Below are 20,200 nucleotides of genomic sequence, written 5' to 3' on the forward strand. Positions count from 1 at the left end.
GCTTCTCGCTTAAATTCCTAGTTAAGAACTCTTTTCCCCCTTCGTTCACCGCTGCAAAGAGTTTGTTGTATCGAGCATCGAAACCTTGGGTGGTGAAGGCCACACATACATGGGTAAGGTCTTTGCTGAGCTCCTTGCTCTTACATGCCCGGTAAAAGTTGGCCACGAAATGCCTCATGCACCATATGTGGTGAAGCTTTGGAAATTCTGGAATAATAATGTCCATTGCCTTGAATATGCCATGGTGCCGGTCCGATATGATGCATACCTCCCTAGCCCCAATCACGTTGTGCCTAACATGACCCATGAACCACTCCCAGTTGTCTTGGTGCTCGGAAGGCACCAAAGCAAATGCACACGGCAACACGTTGTCGTTTGATGAGTGCGCCATTACTACCATTAGTGTGCCCTTGTATCTACCAGTCAAGAACGTGCCATCTATAGACAAGACCGGACGACAATGCTGAAACGCCTCCACACATTGTCCATAACTCCAGAAGGCACGGTGGAACACTCCCTCGTGATCCTCGACCACATGAAACATGCCCGAGTTCTTATGTGCAATCGCGGCCAACAACCTTGGGAGCTGGTTGTATGCTTCTTCATAACCACCATACAACATCCTAATAGCATTTGCCTTTGCCTTCCATGCCTTCCCATACTTGACTTCATAACCAAATTGTTTTTTCACCGTCCGCGTTAGAAACCTCACTTTCACAGTGGGATCAAAGCCTATGTCTTTCATCCATTTGTATCCGAGATACTCAGATGTGAGTTGACGGTGTGTCGTTCAAAGTCGTTTAGATGGCGGTTTGCACCTATGAGTGGCAACACAACTTCTTAACACCCATTCTTCGGTTTCTTTAAGCTTTCTTGCACGAACCTTCCATGTGCATCCTTCATGCTCACACTTCATGGTGTAACGCAACTTCATGTCAGAGTGCTCAACATAAATCGGCATATGGTTCCGAATGGCATAATCAGCCAACCAAAACTTCAGCATAGGCAAGCTCGGAAACTTCACTCCTTTCTCCAAATAAGCATTCTCGTCCTCATTCTCCACCCTTGGTTCTTCTGGATCCGGGCATGGTGTTGGCCCAATCACCGTCATTCTCATTCCACCGTCAACAACAGCTTTATGGGCAAGGCTGAGATCTTTAAACAAGTGAGTTCTTTTTTCTAAGCCCGTCAGCTCAAAGTGGATTTGGTTTTCCTCCTTTGTGAATCCATCCTCGTCCAACTGTTCAACTGGACCCTCGTCATCCGAGTCATACGCATATTGACGCCTAAAAGGCAAGTCATGATCCATGTCCTTTTGCGCTATGTACGCATCCAAGTCACCAACATCATTACCATGAAACCCTTCCTCTTGCTCTTCGTTGTCATCATAAGCATCTTCATCCTCTTGAATTACTTCGTCACTAGCAATCACCTCAACTTCATTTGCTTGGCTAGTTGGTGGTTGGCTAGAAGCATTGGAGGCATACAACTCAACCTCATTTGTTTTAATAGATGGTACATGGGGACGTGGTTGGCGATAAGCATTAGGGGCATCAACCACAACCTTATGCTCAACAAGTGGCACCATTGTCCTCTCGCTCATGTCATCCATTGGGGGAAGAGACATGCCGGTTCAAATCAAAGGTAAACCGAGGAGATTCAACCTTGGTGGCAAACAATTCAAGTGACTTGTCTTCCGATTGGGAAACTTTTTCTTTGTATACATCCCAATGCAAATCCGAGGTGATAGGCATACTTTTCAAGCGAGATTTAGCTCCAACTCCAACATCATACCTTCCTATTAACTTAACATCAACATTGGTGTCCATCCACTTTAAGACATGTCTCACTTTTGCAACAACATCCTCATAGCTAGGGCTTGTATCAAAAACCAATGGTTCCTCACCCGTGTCGGCATTGTTACTCAAGAATGCCTCCTTGTCCATGCAATGAACATTAACAAGTCTCTCCATCTAAAAATAACATGAATGCATTTAAGACTTCAATGAGAATTGATGTTTATCCAAATACATCTCATTATATCCAAATCATATCAACACTAAATTATTGGTGATGTCCACAAAAGTATCACTAATTAACACACACTAAGCAAAGTTAACCCTAATCACTAACTAACCCTAACCCCCAATCTTTCTACTCAACAAGCATATATTCCTACTACACACCATGCATATCACTATATTATCAAAGTTAACCAAGCCATTCACACTAACATAAGGGAGAAAACAAGAACTAGGGTTCCACCAACATGTATAAAATGCAACCAAAATAACAAGATTTAACAAAAAAATAATTGGATGATTTGGGGGAGATTACCAAGAGCAACAAAGTGATGGAAAGATCCACCTAAGAGATGCACCTTTTGAAGAGGATTTGAGGGGGAGCTTGAGGGGTGGGAGAGAGTGTGAGAGCTCCAAGTGTTCTTCAAGCTCGGGTTGTGGACTGGGGAAAGTGTGTGGGGTGGGCCCCACACACTCTCCCGTGGGTTATCCACTTACCAGGGCCAGACGCCAGGGTCCTTGGCGTCTGGCCCCTTTGCCACGTCAGCAGGTCAACGGGCAGGCGGGGAGTGCGGGCCAAAGGCCAGACGCCAGGAACCTATTCGCAATCCAAACGCCAGGGATGTTGGCGTCTCCCAAAAAGATCCGGCACCGATCTCATGCATGCATGTGACGCTGGCCGCCACCACCCGGTCCACGTACTTGACGCGACAAAGCCAAGGCCTCAGTCCATCACGCGCCTAGCCTGCCCAAAGCAGCTACGCGATCTCGTGTCATTTCGATCGCCGCACAGGTGCACGCCAAAACCACCGGTCCACCGCCGCGTGTCTACATATCCCGCGAGTGAGGCTGTAATTGTCGGCCAAAGTCACTGTTTAACCATTAGTAATGACGAGTTTAAACTGAAATGACCGAACTATTTCGCGATTTGACACGGTGATTTCATGCTGATTGTCAGTCACTACTGCACGTAAACCGTGTTGTGTTCCCTACGCATGGCAACATGCTTGCGTGCGTGTCTCAGTCGCGCCCTTGCGTACTACATGGTCGCGTCACACTCAGAGTGTAATTTTCCTCAAAAAAGAACGGATTTGCTATTTTACACTCGAGTGTTTTTCAATTGGCTGTCGTTCAAATTTGTGGCCGTCCGATCGCCCGCCGTGATTTGGGCTGACAGTTGTTGTTCTCGGGCGGGTTTCCTTTGTTGCGGGTGCGGGTTTTTTTTTCCGGCCCGGGTTTTTATGGGGCTGCCCGTTACCGGCGCCCGTTTGTCTGCTTTCGTTTTCCTTTTTTGAATTTCATTTGGGCGGCAATGCTTCGAAACGGCAAATGGGCAGAGAGGGGGCCATAGGAGGAGGCGCTCGAGCGGAGGGGGATTCACTGCTCCCCAGGTTAGTTGTCGTTGTCGCTCTTCCTTTCCCCGCGCAATTTGGTATGGTTCTGGTCATGTAGCTTCCAGATCTAGGTTTGTTGGTGCGTTGTTGTTGTAGGTCCTGTTGTTGTTTGATGATTTTAGCGGTTGGTTAGTGCGATTTGTTGTTAGCCAATGCTCATTTGTGCAGTTCGCCACAGATCCCCTCTTCTCCGTGGATCCCCTCTACTCGCGCCAGTTCGTCGTGGAGAACGTCTGCTCCGGTGTTAGGTTTTAGATTTTATCTCCTTGTTGTGGGCACTGTTAGGTTGGGCGTTGATGTGTTTGTCTTCCGACGGGGTTAGGTTTTGTGTTTTTTTCATGTGTGCAGGCGTGTCCCTGTGTGTGATTCAGAGCTTTTGCAGTTGAAGTTCAATCATCTGGTGGTTGTTTAGTGTTTGAATGCTACTGATCTGTTTTGATTGCTACTGAGACTTTGCAGTTTGAAGTCCAGTCATCTGGTAGTTGTTTAGTGATTGATTACCAGTAGAAACGGGGGAAGAGCTATGAATTTCTCTGGTATGGTAGTATAGGGATTCCCCTTTCTTGTTGATTGCTTGGTCCAGTTTGGGCTAGCTATGAATTACACTGTAATACCCCCCAAATTTATACTGCTATGCTTCTCTGATTTACACTGTATTTGTAGCACTGATTTTACATTTGTAATCCCCGTAGTTTTACTTTTGTAAGATTTTATCTGTAATGTGTCTCCGAACCCCAATTTTTATGATGTGAAGTTTTTCTGAATTTCTGTATATTGTATCTCTAAAGTACATTGTAAGACGCTGTAATTGCACTGTAACTTCTTGTGGTTTTTGCAATACAATCCTCTAGATTACCCCCACTGTAATTCTCGTGCTTTTGGACGGTAACTCCCTAGAGTTACACTGTAGTGCCCATTTAGCCCTATTTTACACTGTACTTTTTTCAGACTTTTCACTGTAATTCTTGCCTTGCTTACTATGCAAATTGCATCAGCATTACAGTGTAGTTCCCGCCCTTGATTACTATATAATTTGCATTAGTATTATAGTGTAATTTCCCCAGTTTTTTAAATGTAATTTGGATCATTTATTACACTTTATTTCCTGCCTTGATTACACTGTAATTCGTGCCTTGATTTTCAGTGGAATGCCCCTCCGGGTTACTCTATAATTCTGAGTATTTACACTGTATTTTGTTCAGACTTTTCACTGTAATTCTTGTCTTGCTTACTATGTAATTGCATCAACATTACAGTGTAATTTCCATAGTTTTTTTACTGTAATTTGCATCAGTTATTACACTGTAATTCTTGCCTTGATTACACTGTAATTCCTGCCTTGATTACACTGTAATTCATGCCTTGATTTACAGTGGAAAGCCCCTCCGGGTTACTATATAATTCTGAGTATTTTTACAGTGTTAGTTTGCTTAGTTTTTTTGTGTTTTACTGCCTCACTATACACTGTAAGTTGGACCAGTATTACTGTGTAAGCGGGATCAGTATTACAGTGTAATTACTGTCTTGTTTACACTGTATTTTTTATCAGTATTACAGTGTTGTGTAATTTTGTTTCCTGCCTTGATTTTACGGTGTAGTTTGCATAAGTTTTACCATGTAATTTCCCTAGTTTTATTTTTTGTGTAATTCCTGCCTTGATTTTACTATTTTGGATCAGTATTAATAGTTACTTCTCTGTAGTTTTCAGCTTCATTATCTATGGGGAGGCTACGGAAAGTCTCTCACAAGGATGTTCCGGAAGCATCTTCTATTGAGAGTGCTGATCCTTTGCAAGAGCCCTTCGTGCCTAATGACTTTGCGGAAGATGGTTCTAATTGCTGTAGGGTTTACACTGTAATATGATTGAGCACTGTAATTGTTTTAGGGCTTATACTGTAATTTACCAGAGTTTTACTCTGTAATTGTTGTAGGGCTTATAGTATTTGTTAGATACGTTACAATGGATTTTACCTCTGAATTGTGGGACTTACACTGTAATATACTGCAGATTTACACTGTAATTTGAATACTTCAGCACTGTAATTGTTTTAGGGCTTACAGAGTATTTTTCAGATAGATCACAGTGGATTTTTACGTCTAATTTTATGGTGTATTTATGAGCGTTGATACCTGGGAATAACCGTGTAATTCCGGGGGATTTACAGTGCAATTAGTGGGCACTTTGACTGTAATCCGTGGGTGTTTACAGTGTAACTTCATCAGTTATTCAAGTGTAAATCCTTGGGAACTTGCAGTGTCATTTCGTTTGTATTTACGGTGTAAATCCACCGTATGCTTTTTCAGAGTTTGCACTTTAAGTTTCAGCTATCAGGATTTGTAGTGTAATTTCTATTGTTTTGCTATTGTAATTTTTGGCATTAGACTGCAAATTTTTTGTTATTCCAGAGTTTTATAATTGCTAGCAATCAAACATTCCACAGTTTCCTGTTGTCTCTGGAATTTCTTTGTAACTAGTTTCTCTGATGTTTCTAGGTGAAGCAGGGTGAAGGGGATGAAGAATTTGTGAAGCTGGTGAAAGGGGTCAAGAATTGGAGTAGGATTACGAGTGTTCCTGGCCTGTAGATTGTCCGGTGATCTCCGCCAATTTTTGGCTGTTGTTCCTTGACCGGGTCATGGTCCAGCTTTACTTGATTCGGGTTTATTTCCTAACCCGTTTTATTTGAAATATAGCGAGAGACAGTGCCTGTGGGGGTTGGTTTTGGACATACAAGTGGCATATGTTTATTAGACAGGATATTTGAATGTTTTCCAATTGTAAAATAGTCAAGTGCTAAATAGACAGTCCCAAAAAGAAAAGAAAAGAAGAATCAGAGTGTCACGCAAGCTATCGTCGTGTTGGCTAGCAACCATCTCTTACTTGTGCTTGCATGTCCGGTAACACTAGAATCGATCACTGGGCATCCATCCAAGCTACCAAAGATCACCAGGAGAATACTCCCACCATAAAGTAGTGATCTAAACGCTTTTATATTTCTTTACAAAGAAAGTAGTATACGTTTACAGTAATCATCTAGAAATATATGTTTACGGCCGATCGGTCACGTCTGCTTTGGTGATTAACATGTAGCCTGCAGTAAGATCTTAGGCGACGAGGCATGTGATCTGTTCATGGGGCCTCCACACAAAATGCACATGGGGTGATGGGATCAGAGTTTTGGCCGTGAGTACAGACTCATGACATGTGGATTGACGAGGCTGAAGCGCCTTGTTGTGTGGCGTACTGGTGTCTGCATCGTGACTGGATTGTCGCGCCTTTGCCGGGCATGCATGCACCGTCGAGACGTGTTCGGCCGTTGCACCGAGGACATGGACCAGCGCTCAGGTGCAGGCACCGGATATTTCTTGGTGTGCACTATTGGCCTCATGTAAAATCTTGCAGATTTGCTACATGTAAGGACATCTACAGCCGGATACCTCAGACCTCCTTGAACTACCAGTCATAGATTTTCATTTCAGCCGGGCATCTCAAACAGGCTCAAACGTCCGGGCTGACCAGCATACCTCATATCCAGTACAACCTAAATATGGAGAGGACATGGGGCGCCGGGGCTTCCGCTACGTCAGACCCGGCCCATGCTGGCCAACCCGACCACATATATTCGTCTTCATCCGCTCGCCGGACCAAACCCGAGCCACTTCACACTCCACTCCCCTCCGCTCCCTTCATCACTCAAGCTCACCTCCGCCGATTCCTGGCCATCTCCAGCATGGTGGGCAACGAATCCGAGTCCTTCACCTTCAGATCCATCGACCCCGAGTTCATCCCACGCGGCCCCGAGGAGGAGATCACCGTCCGGCTTCCGCTCCGCCGCTCCCGGGAGGAGGCCCGTGCCTGGCAGCGCTCTGACTTCTTCCGTCTGGAATCCGTTGCATCCGCCCAAATGGCTCATGGATCCGACGCTAGGTGTGTCGTCGCTGCCTCGTGGAGGCGGTGCGGTCCGTCTGACGTCCGAACGCGGTGGCGAACGCGCAACCCCTCTGTTGGCAAGTCGAGCATCGGGACGCACCATAGGCCTCGTTCAACGAGAACATGACACGGCGAGCCCGCCATGCGAGGCAGCGGGCGCAGGAGGCGGCGGCCCTCGCGGCGGTGGACGTCGGTGAGACAGAGTTGCATTCTCCGGCTCCCCGTATGGTGCAGCAGTCCGGGACGCCGTAACCGCATCGTGGTGGACATCGTCGGCTTGTCCTAGGATGGGTCTATCATCGATCTGACGCCCACCAGCACCATTCGGGTTCAGGGTTCCGATGAGGAAGAGTAGGGCATGGGAGACGGCGGCCTTGAGCCCCGTGAGCCGGCTCGTGTCCCATGCCCTATTCTACCTTGCCGTCGACCAGACCAACACTCTGGGGAGCGTAGCCGGCCGCTGGACATGGCCGCAACAGAACCGGGCGAGCTCCAGTTATATTAGGTTTCACGTTGTTGATTTGAGATGTCCGGTTCTAGAATCAAATTTTTGAGGTGTGACGGGTCAGTGTCCGCGAAGGCGCCCGTGGGCGTTTAAGGGGCCGAATTTGCCCATGCGCCTGTAGATGCTCTAAGATGCCTGAAACTTTGATTATGTAAGTCGAATTTTTGTTTAGCAAGAGGCTGAAGTTGGTGGCGACGAGCCTCGAGCCATGACCTCGTCGGAGACGGGGATGACGTTGCGAGCCGCAGTGAGTTGCAGCGTCCTAGGCACATGCGTGAAAAAGCAGGTTGATGGGTGCGGGTCGAGGAGCAGGGGGTTGTCGATGTTGCTTTAAATCGGCAGAGTTCAGAGGGATGGTCACGGCGGAAGCAAGCACGCCGATGAGGGCAAGTTGAGGGTAGGATGAGGTGACAAGCCGGTGCACAGTAGCGTCCGCCAGTCGTGGGTGAAGAGGCCGACGGTTAGGGCTGTGTTGGTCCGAGGCGTTGGAGGGAAGGCAAAAAAAAATATTCATAGTGTGTGATGGTTTATGGATGTCTGATGAATATCTAACGAGTAAAATTTGTGACTTAACAAAAAAAAAATAGATACGAGGCGTCAGAACACAACACAGGGCCCGAGCTTTCAGCCCATGATCGGGGCTGTCGCGCTTGTTTGATTCCTCCGACCCGCTCGATTCACGCAACATGTAGCTGGACTGGACTGGACTGGACCGGACCGGTGGCGTACCAAAAATGCTCGTTCCCATTCACGCCACTACACCGCGCACTCGTTGTGGAGTGAGGAGAAACAGATCGGACACAGACGGATCCGGCTTGTCTGCTTCTTCCTCATGCTTCCATCTGTACTCTCACTTCATCCTACAACTGTGTTTTTATATTTTTTTTAATCTAATCATCTCCTCTCCTGATTTTAAAAGGATGAGACCGGGCCTTCTTTTGTTTCAATCAAATTAAGCCACACGCAAAAAGCAGGCAAGTCTCGTCCGACACGCACAGGGACACGCACGCACCATGCTCCGCCAATTCGGCCAGAATCCGTGGCCGGAATACATATATAAGATCGTGTCCATGTGGAGTATATCAGTAAGTATACGCTGGGCTCTTTTAACCTTTACATTCCCTCCATTTTAAAATAAATGTCTTACTGTTATTTAAAAAAAGTGTCTTAATTTTATACTAGTATAAAATTATGCTAGAGTTGAGGCACTTATTTTTGAAACAAAGAAAGTACAAGTTTCTTCGCTGGTTGCCTTGCATTTTGGGTGTCAGAAGTGTTGAGTATAATGTTTATTAGAAAAGACGAAATAAATTAGGATTTGTTCTGACTTGTCTTGTATTTCAAGTAGATGATTGTATTCCTATATATATGCCCACGAGGCTCAAACAATACATTTAACTATTCCACCAAACCTCTCTCCCTTCTAACATGGTATCAGTTTTCAGGTTTTAAACCCTAGCCACCATCGCTTCCGCACCCGCGCGTCGCCCCTGCAGCGGTCGGCCTCTATGACCGCCGCCGGAGGCCGCGCCGTCCGTACCTAGGGTTCGTTCGCCGGTCGTGTTGACCGGCTGCCTAGAAAGTCTTTTCCCCGATGCGCCGTACAAGCATCCGCCGCTCGTACTGTGGTTCGTACCACGCGGCACCGTCTTCATGATGTGAGATCGATGACTTTTGTGAATGGACCCATGGTGGATTCGCATTGGAGGCACCACAAAACTCTATTCGGTCCATCTGCACTACGTAAAGGAGAAAAAACCATTCGCTAGGAGCTAGGAGGGACACCATTCCTCCGCCAACACTTCGTAGCCATCATCACCATTCCCATCTACAGCAGCCGCCACCTCCATAGCCATAATCTCCGCCATAGCCTTCATCTTCATTAGCTATAGTACTTGTAATCAAGAGCACCTCAGGATCGGTGATATTCTAAGACTTTTAATAATTCATCTTCAAGAGTTGATCTTTACAATGCTTTTTGCTTGTGATGCATTTGTGATGTGTGAGTAGTGCATGTAGGGGTACACAGAATGCTACGCTAGCGAAAAATAAAACTGACTCTGTAGGCTAGGGCAGTGGCTTGGTATGGCTTGTGAGGCATTCCTTCTGCCTCTAGAGCAGTGAGGTTGTCGGAAAGGTCGTGGAATGGGCAGCTCGATGACAAGTAGAGTAGAGGCATGTCAAGCATCTGTGCCACAGGGAGGTGTCAAGTAGACTGCGTAGAGTGCAACGGAGTAGATGGACGTTGGGCAACATTGCATTTCAAATGGGATTTGTCTCATGGACACACGAGCAAGTTAGCAAAGGTTTATATTTGTTTCTCAAAGAAAGAAGCCAATGTTTATATTTCAGAGGAGTACTTATTAATCGATGAGGCAAGCTTTGGCTCCGTTTCGAAAAAAGCAGCTGCATGGGAGGTCGAAATGCAGTTTTATTCCCTGCAAGAGTGAGCTTCACAAATGGACGCAGCTCCTTTCACGTACGGCGCACTCGCTGACATGTGGACCCGGACCCACGCGTCAGTGGCCGTACGTCAGGGGATCCGGCTCCTTCACAAATGGTGTTGGAGGGTAGGTAACCAACCCCCACACAAGTTACAGAACCGACCCAAACACGATGAGATGAACTACTCTATAGGCTCTAATAAATTAGACACACACACACACACGACGAATCGAACGACGAACGCCCATGCAGATGGAAGCACAATTTTCCGGAACTATGCTTGGATGCGCATGTTCCACGTCATGGTGAAGCTCTTCCCCAGCGGCAACGCCAGCCCGCCCACCTCCATCGTCACGCCGCTCCTCTTTTCACCCTCCACGGCGTCATCTTCTTCTCCTTGGCGCAGCACCTGCGCGGCGTCGGCGGCCGCGAAGTAGGGGCTCGACGTGGCGACCGCGGTGGCGTCGTCCGCGCCGTCGACCTGGATGGCGAGGTCCGTGCCGGCGCCGTGCAGCCCCAGCACGGTGATCTTCTCGATGACGAGGCCCTTGTGCATGCTGTAGCTCCCCATGGCCACGTCCGACCGCACCGTCACCTCCTTGCCCCCGCGCACGGCCGCGTGGAACCGCGCGTACGTCGCCTGCCCCTCCGCGAGCACCATGGCGGGCCGCTCGTCGTCGTCCACGTACACGGCGCCCTCCGCGTCCGCGTCCGCCGCGCCGAGAGGGAACGCCACCACCAGCGTGAACGGCGTCGCGCGCGCGTCCCGGGAGATGGTGCCGCCGCGCTGCAGCGGCAGGACCGTGCCCTGGTGCACGTGCACGTTCACCTCGTTCAGCGGGGCCGGGAGCCTGACGGCGGCGCCGGAGCCCGTGGACACGACCGCCTTGCTGGTGTCGAAGAGGTTGTACCACGTGCCCGGCGGGAAGACCGCGTCGACGGAGCTGGCGCCCTGCTCGAGGACGGGGGACACCATGACGCCGGCGCCGAGCAGGAACTGGTTGCTCACGCCGTAGCACGGCGCGAAGTCCGGGAAGGAGAAGAAGAGCGGGCGCGCGACGGGAGCGCCGGTGAGGTGCGCCTGGTAGTTGAGCGTGTAGAGGTAGGGGAGCATCCTGTAGCGCATGCCGAGCGCGTTCCGGGCGGACCTCGCCACGGACTGCCACTGGTAGAGCTCCTGCCTCGGCGAGGCGAAGTTGGCGTGGTCCCTGGAGAAGGGGTAGAAGGCGCCGAGCTCGATCCAGCGGCTGCACAGCTCCTCCAGCGGCGGCGGGCTCGCCGGGTAGAAGCCGCAGATGTCGGAGCCGACCATGGGCATGCCGAAGATGCCGAAGTTGAGCATGGTCGAGATGGAGTAGCGGAGGTCCTCCCAGGTGCCCTTGTTGTCGCCGGTCCAGTGCGCGGCGTAGGCGCCGGAGCCGACGAATGTCGACCTGGTGAGGATGAACGGCCTCTTGCCCTGGATGCTCTGCAGCCCCTTGTGCGTGGCGATGGCCTGCGAGAAGCCATACAGGCTGTGGGCATTGTACTCCAGGACGCCATTGTAGTGCACGGCGCTGGTGGCGATGGTGTTGTAGCCGAGGCGCGCCGACTTCCCGGAGGCGTTGATCTTGTACGGCGGCTCGTCCCACCTGGTGTTGGTGAGGTTCTTGCAGTCGAGGCAGCACAGCCAGGGCTCCTTGGACGTCGGGTCCGGGCACCGGTGCGTGGTCGGGATGGTGCACTTGCCGGTGCAGAAGTTGGAGGCCTCGTTCATGTCGATCCAGAGCCCGTCCACGGGGACGAGCTCGTGGAAGCGGCGCACCTCGTCGATCCACCACGAGGCGCCGTTGGGGTTGATGAAGTCCGGGAAGTAGACGGGGCCGGGCCAGACCTGGGCGAGGTATGGCTGCCCGTCGAGCTTGATGAAGATGTCGCGGTCCATGCCGCGCTGGTACACGCCGTAGGTGTGGTTCACGTTGATGCCGGGGTCGATGAGGACAATGTACTTCATCCCGCGCGCGTGGATCTTGTCGAGGAAGGCCAGCAGCTTGGGGCGCGGGTAGTTCACGGGGCTCAGAGTGAAGTCCTTCCTGGCGTCCATATGGTCGTCGTCGTTCCAGATCACGTCCAGGGGGATCTGCGCGCTCCGGTAGTTCTCCACCACGTCCTCCACCACCGAAAGGTTATGGTATCCCCACCTGCATTGGTGGAACCCTGTAAACCAGAGCAAAAGGCAATAAGAGATTTGCAGTGTTAAATTTCAAATACTCTGTTCTGGTTGCAGAGTAAAAATAGTAAAGAGTAGTATGATTTACTACAAAACAATTCAGGTGAGGTCTCTTGACCATATTCAGAGCAAGTTTTGTTTTGGTTTTTGCAGCCACATTCTCAGAATCACGACTTGGGAATGTCATTTACATATTTAGTGCGAATCAAGAAATTGTTGGTTTGTTACAAATTACAGAGAATCCAGAAATTATGGTCTCAAATTATATTTGGCCGATGATTACGCGAGGGAGCTAGATGTAATTGTGCTTACTATTCTTGCTAGAATTTGGCTCATTCTATATATTTGTAAACATGAACAAAATATATCAAGGCAGGCAGAGTTGATGGGTTGGTTACCAAATGCCCAGTACGGCATGGGCGCGGGGCGGCCGATCATGGCGGTGTACTGGTCGACGACGGCGAGCGGCGTCGGGCCGGCGAAGAAGTAGAAGTCGAGGAGGCCGCCGATGACCTTGTAGGTCAGCGAGGTGCCGGTGTACAAGACGTCCATGCCGTTGCTGTTGAGCAGCAGCACGGCGTGCGCGACGCCGCGGCCGGCGAGGTTGCGGAGGTCCACGTACACCGGGTGGGAGCCGTAGAGGTCGGTGTTGAGGTTGATGGCGGAGGCGTCGGTGGTGTAGAGCGTGTAGGGGTCGTTGGGCCGGAGCTTGATGCCGCCGGGCTGCGTGTTCTCGCCGAGCCCGTAGAGCGCGGCGTCGCCGGGAAGGCGCGTGGACACCTCCAGGTACTGGTCCTTGAACACCAGCGGGGCGCGGCTGGTGTTGAAGAGCGGCTGCCGGGTGGATTTGCGGTGCACGGCGAACCAGAAGGGGTCGCGGCCGTAGGTGAAGACGAGGTCCTGCCCCGGGTACTCCCCGGCGGTGAAGGGGGCGCCGTCGGCGGTGGCGCCGAGGGGCGGGGATGGCTCCCGCGGGAGCAGGTCGTAGGGGACCTCCCACCTCTGCTTCTCCGCGTCCGTTATCTGCACCCGTACCCTGTCCATGGTCTCGTGCCTGCACAAGTAGTAGTACAGCAAACACATTCCGCCATTACAAAATGCACGAGCTTGCATCTCCATTGGTCTCGGTCGTAGAATACCTATAAATTAGGAGCACGCATGATTGGAATACATATATACTACTACTAATCCGGCTGGACAGAGTAATCATGGAAGCATGAACACACATTGTGCCAAGAGAATATGAATATGATACATCAGCGGGGCAACAAATCAATAATTTCTTGAGCATGTTTATAGTACTTGTAATTTCGCAGACCAATTCCTCAAATTTGGGGAGCTGTTTTGCCCTTTTTCTTGAACAGATCGAACGGGCAATTATTGCAGCCACAAACATTCCCCTCAAACAAAGCTACTGGTACTAGAAACCGTGGAATCCATTTCAAAAAAAAAGAAACCGTGGAATCCACATAGAGCACTGTGAATAAAAAAAGCCGCGAGGAAGAAAGAAGCTTACTTGACGAAGAGCCTGAGGCGGGGGATGTCAGGGCCGTAGGTGGAGGTGCGCCGCTTCACCTGGAGGAAGCCGACGAGGCCTCCCCCGTTGGGGCGCTGGACGAGGGAGACCAGCTTGTACCCGAACCCGGCCGGCTTGGGCGCCGCTGCCGGTGCCTTGGCCTTTGCCTTGGCAGTCGCAGAGACGCCATTGCTGCTGCCGGCCAAGGCCAGGATGAGGAGGAGGAGGAGGCACCGCCATGGCAGGAGGTGGGAAGGAGGGCGAGGGAGCATCGCTGGCCGCGTTCCTCCTCTCTCACTGTGCAGCGGCGGCAATGTCGCAGGCCCCACTACTCCTCAGTCCTCACAGGTGTGAATTTGTGAGAGGGAGAGAGCAGGGGCGGATAGTGGATAGGGAGCGAGAGAGAGGGAGGGAGGTGTAATGATGCGAGTAATGAGGGGAGAGAGAGAGCGATGTCAGTGTGATGAGTGGCATGTTCAACGGGTGTGCAGCACCGTCCTCCTTTATAGCCGCCGTATCCTCTCTCTCTCTCTCTCTCTCTCTCTCTCGGGGTACTCTCTGTATCGTGGGGTCCGATCAGCCGCGGCATGGTTGTCAGTCACTGCACGCAACAGAGAGGTTTTGACGCCTAGATCATGGCCGGTTTTTGAAAAGTTCAAAATTCTATAAAATTCACAATTTTACATTTTAAAAAATCTAAAAAAGATACAGACATGCGTGGAGGCATAACACACATGTGTAAATTTTAAGGACAAAATACGTTGAAATGAAGGCAGTGCAAAAAAAAAAAGACAAATTTGTGGCTTTTCAACACATGATACTATTCATCCCAAAAGTACATGGATTTGTTCTTTTTGAACGAATGGCATCTCAAGGTATTTCATTTTGAAATTTTACACACATACACATCACATTCTTGTGTACTTGTACAAAAAAATCATATTTTTTATACCAAAAATTATGAATTTCAATTATTTTTTCAAAATTTTTGGCCGATCTCCAAAATGCCACTTTCCATGGATTATTCAACTCAAACATGGCTCAATGATTCCACTGATTCTCTCTTGCATAATCTTAGAGAGGATTTAAATGTTATTGAGTAATAAAGGTTTTTTTTCTCAGGCATTGAGTGATAAAGGTTGTTTTTGCCGTAGCGATAATAATTTTGACATCAAAATACCGCTCCCAAATGATTATTCTCGTTGGCCACGGAAATTCGGCAAAAAAAAAACCGATACATGTCAATCACACATGCGAATACCACCAACATAATTTTCTTCCGCCTCTCAACCTTGGCCGTGGGGCTCCTCGCACTCCGCTTTCTCATCTCCGCTTGCGCTTGGCTGTTGCTCTCCTTTCCATAGCGAAGTGCGAGGCATGCGTGGCACAGATCGCGGGAGGTGGTGCGTTCGGGCTAGCATGGTTGCGCGACATCAGTTCCTGGTTCGTGAGCACAACAGAGGCGACCAAGAAGGCGATGGTGGTCTCCAAGGATCAAAGTCCAGAGGAGAACGAGAGGATGTTCCCCGATGGCAAAGCAAAGTATCCAATCGAGATCGTGCTTTGGGCCATGGAGGAGGCGGAATCTGCGGATCCAGTGCTGCGGTGGAAGTGAGCGGTGTTCTGATCCGCATCCGAGGTCTTCCTAGTCTGGAGGAGGATGTGGTGGCGGTGGTGATGGCGCTACAACCGGCAGGAACGCTGGATATGTTGATTCTGATTAACAACGACGGGCACATGATGCTGAATAAGAAGGCGGTGATGTGGTTTACATGCCAAGGCGATCCATGTACTTCCCTCATCGTTCTTCTAGCCTGCCCAGCCTCGCTTGCTTCGCGGTCACGGAGTAGGGGTCTCCCTAGCCGATAACTGCTTCTCATTACTTGTCGGTGATGATTCAGACAAGGAGGCTAAGATCTCATGGGTTTCTACAAGTAAGTTTTGTACCCCCATCAAAATATTTGCATTCACCTTCACGTTCTAATGGAGTGAGATTGTGAACATCAATTCTAGATCGAGGATTATCAAAATCTAAGCTAGAACAACTAATGAATTCAAATCCTTTGTTGTTGGATATATATTGTAGTGGAAATTCAGTTTTGTTTGAGGAGCAGGGTAACATTGAACCTTATGCTTTCTCTGACGGTGTTCATCTAGATGATAATAATTCAAGATCAATTGGGGATTCTTGTGACAGAGTAGTTCCTAGTGGCGTGGAGGTTAGAAATCACTTGCAAGATGGAAATTTTCCGGCCATCCCAACTTATTGGTATGAGGATATGCTTGAATTTTTTGAGACTTAGCTTTGGATAATTGTAATGTGGAAGTGCTCTGCTAGGCGAGAGCATAATTTGTTCTGCTAGGCTAGGCCTAGGGCTCCCATGGTACCTGATGATGCTCATGGGCCACTTCGATGCCCCATGTTCGACCCTGGTGGGCTTTGGGAGGGTGTGACAAATACGTATTCTGAAAATATGTTCTCTAGCACTTTTTCAGTTACTTAAATAGCATTCCCCTCCCCCTACGGGGGCTTGACAGTGATTTTTCCGAGCCAAAGTTAGGGTTCCATGTTCCACCGATAGCTTGAAAGAGGATAGCTTGGCTGGAAACTATGGAGGCACTAGTGGGTAGGGAGAGAAAATTACCGATGTAGTGGGGTAGATAAACATGATGATAGGTGTAGGAACAACAATTCTAGAGATGGGGTATGAAGAATAATGCTGGGGATGGAGATCTGAGTATAAATCAAGGTCATCGGGAGCATAGGAGACAAGTGTTGAATGATGGTGGTTTGTAGTCTGGTGGTCAAGGTTTACAAGAGCCGAAAGGTAATCTAATCTTGGTTCTTCTCATCATAATGATAGGGCGCGACCTCTGATGCTTCAGAACAGATTCATAATAGGGTGGCTCTCGATCTAGCACAACATCAATAGTTATTTGGGGCTCTGCTTGCTCAACTTGCTCGGAGTAGTCAGCAATTACCCCCAGATCTGAAGCCCAATTTTCTAACTCTGGAGGTCAGATCCTAGAGCATGTGAGTGATCTTGACAAGGGAAAGCGTTCTTATTAATGTGCTTAGCGGTAGTTCTTGGAATCTGAACAATTTTGTGGGAAATGTTGGTGAGTAGTGATAGTTCTCACAGAGATGGTTCAGTGGGAAAGATAATATTCTACGAAGAGGTTAGAAAGGTAGCAAATGTTGTTGCTACTCTGGAGAATATGAATCTATTCATTATATATTCTTTCAATGCTACGTTGCAAGGTTAATTTGGAGTCATGTGAAATGTGCTTGTCCCCTTAATTTCACGTGTGTTAACCTGACTTAGTGTTTTGGTAGATGGAATAAAGGCTTTTGAAAGCCTCACAGACTGCTGGTTCTGGTAGGGGTTTCTGAGATGTTTTGGATGATTTTGCATTTGTCGCAATGACATTATTTTTTACAGAGAAATTATCTCTAACCCCATGACTATGATCAAGTTGATGTGCCCTTGGATCATGGATTGGTCTATCTTGAAAATAAAGGAGCCAGGACAAAGAGTGTTAAAGTTGGAAGAGGAACTCACAGAGTGGGTAGCAAGTGAGGTCTATTGGGCATCTCATGGTTGGAGTGTTCTTTGGATTGGTGGCTCATAGTGGACCTGATGCTAGCTTTGATTTTGTTCATCTTCGGCTGATGGCTTCTTTGCCCTGTTGCATCTCTACCTTAGTTGTCTTAACTTGAACTTTTTATATGTGTCTATCAGAGTCTAGAGTTTGGAGGGTTTCCAGTTGTGGCTTGGCCTCTTGTGGGATCTTGCAATCTTGCATGATCCCTGTTTCTGCACCATGGATCGTTGCGTTCAAGTGATGCAAAGTTGGAGGTTGCTAAAAATGTTGCTTTGGGGCTTTGTAGTGGTAGTTTGGTTGGATTCTTAAGTTGGTAGTTTGTCTAGGACCACATGGTTTCTTCAAATGAAACTAGAGAGGGAGGCCTCTCTTTTGCTTAAAATATTAATATCAACACCGTAAAAGTTTCCAAACTCTTGAGGCCGCTACCCCAACTTCCATCTACTCGGTTGCACCACGTGGAGTCAGCCGGCACTGCCATTTAGGATGGCTGTCTGACATGACTCTACTTCTCTTTGATCTCCAATGCTCCATGACCAAACCAGCCATTGCCCAAGCCACACATGGTAACTGTCTTAAACCTTGACCATGACATCACCTACCTTACCACCATAATCATGGGGATCAGTTCAAGAGTTCAAAGAACGAACCCTAGGATCAATGTTGGGAACATAATCGATCTTACCACCAGGGACAAAGATGTGCAATTGGATTCCAATCTCGACCTTAGCAAGTTGATTTGAAGATATCCTTGTCACCATAATCGACAGGGATATGTGGGAAGCCCCCTTCTTGAGCCCCACCAATCACGACAATGCCTCCCTTGCTGGAAAATTCATCCATCTCGCCCTTTGCCCCGACACCGACATGTCCACTTCCACTGCCGCCCAGATCAAACCTTGCTCATATGAAGTTTACCCCTCCACCAAGAACCTCCCCCGCTATTCCTCTGTGATCCAAGCATTCACCTGGATCTCTAGCTTACGAATATCCATGTAATCCCGCTCCTTCGCGGTTCGCTTAGACTGGTGATCTGAGCAAGGCACGCCGCGAAAGCCACTCTACCCAATCCTCCCACCTTCTTAGTGGTAGATCTAGGTGAGCCGCTCCGACAATGGAATTCGGTCGAGCGTCTCCGAGTGCTCTGCGAGGATTCCATCGCCCTCGTCGCCCGTAGTTGTCTACACACATATCTTCCTTTGCAACTTGGATGAAACACCGACGAGATCGAGAGGGTGCTCACAACCGTCGATAGGGAGAAGCATCCAGATAGTCAGCTCCACTAAGTTTGTAAGTGTCGTACACACAATAATCTATTGGTCTTGGGCCGCTAACTCTTCTACCTCAATCTAGTTAAACTTTTGAAATCTCAAAGGCCCATTTGACTTGCATAACAGGTGTGCATGTTTAGTATCATATTGCTAGTCGAGGAAGAGAATATGTAAGGTTTTGTGTTCTACTGTTCGTTGTAGCAAGATAAAAGAGAGCAATAGTGTGCACGTCACGTTTTGTAAATCAACTTCGAGTTCGGGCTAACATTATGCGCCTAGTTGGAAGAATAGTGCTGATTGTTCGTGTCTATCCTCGAGCTCATTGTAGACACATTTTGTACTTCCAGATAGTTCTTCTACAACGTTTCAGTTGCATCTCTTCACTTTCCCGCGCATCCTATCTATAGGTAGGGACATAGAGGAGAGAAGGTACGCACAAGGATATTTGTAGACAAAACATACACTCATAGTGAGTTCCTACTGTTGAGCTACTTCAATGACGACTCCATCCTCGACGACTACAAGCATAGCTATTTGAAAGAGCATTAGTTCAAAGCCGTGTCTTTTGAAAACCCGTATCGGTTGGGGAGCAATTATGTGTTTAGGATGCACCTCGGTATGACTGCTTGCTTAAGTTCGACTAATCATCGAGGTCAATCCGCCTGCTTCGACTACGTCGTCTACGGTGATGACTGTCTCGTCTTCGTCACCATGGCCAACAATGAACTCGTACGGATTGTTCTTTTCTGTGTTGGCATGTGTACATAAGTGTCCCAAAAGATCCTACTAACACAGGGACATGGGTGCCGATTTGACGCGGCGTTTCATGCATCATCTCTGTTTGTTGTGCCTCATCTGCCGTTTTGTCGCCAGGGGACCTCGCCCAAAAACCCGCTACAGAAACTGACGTACCCGGCCTCAACTATTTTCTCTCTCAAAGAATGTTAACTCTCTTTTTTTAGTCTTGAATGTTGCTTTAACTTGAGGCTGGTACATTGACAGCATTACTACGTATTGTACGCGCATGCATGGTTCTGACACCTGTAAATGCAAAGCAAGCAGCAGTCAGCAGACGTAGAGAAATTTGTACAGTACAAGACACACGTGGAGACTGTCTTTATACGTACTGTATGTCCCGGCCAGGGATTGTGGCCGAATTGGCGGAGCACGGCGCGTGCGAGTCCGTCGTTCTCTTTTTCGTCACTCAACAGCGATCGTGCTCATGCATGGGCGCGGTGTAGTGTAGTGGCGCGCATGGCAACAAGCATTTTTTTTTTTTTGAATAGGGCAACAACAAGCATTTCT

The 20,200-nt window shown here is 48.7% G+C and overlaps 1 protein-coding gene across 1 annotated transcript; it reads right to left on the bottom strand.

The window, feature by feature from the left end:
- Nucleotides 1-10,259: 10,259 nt before the first annotated feature.
- LOC123059949 (alpha-xylosidase 1) lies at nucleotides 10,260-14,492 on the bottom strand. Its single transcript, XM_044482502.1, has 3 exons — nucleotides 14,019-14,492; nucleotides 12,901-13,556; nucleotides 10,260-12,489 (listed from the first exon to the last, which is right to left on the bottom strand). The coding sequence occupies exons 1-3, from the start codon at nucleotides 14,288-14,290 to the stop codon at nucleotides 10,568-10,570; spliced, it is 2,850 nt and encodes a 949-aa protein (XP_044338437.1). The 5' UTR covers nucleotides 14,291-14,492; the 3' UTR covers nucleotides 10,260-10,567.
- Between the last annotated feature and the right edge of the window lie 5,708 nt (nucleotides 14,493-20,200).

The sequence above is a fragment of the Triticum aestivum genome, chromosome 3A (assembly GCF_018294505.1).
Source record: "Triticum aestivum cultivar Chinese Spring chromosome 3A, IWGSC CS RefSeq v2.1, whole genome shotgun sequence".
In the NCBI taxonomy this organism is placed as follows: Eukaryota; Viridiplantae; Streptophyta; class Magnoliopsida; order Poales; family Poaceae; genus Triticum; species Triticum aestivum.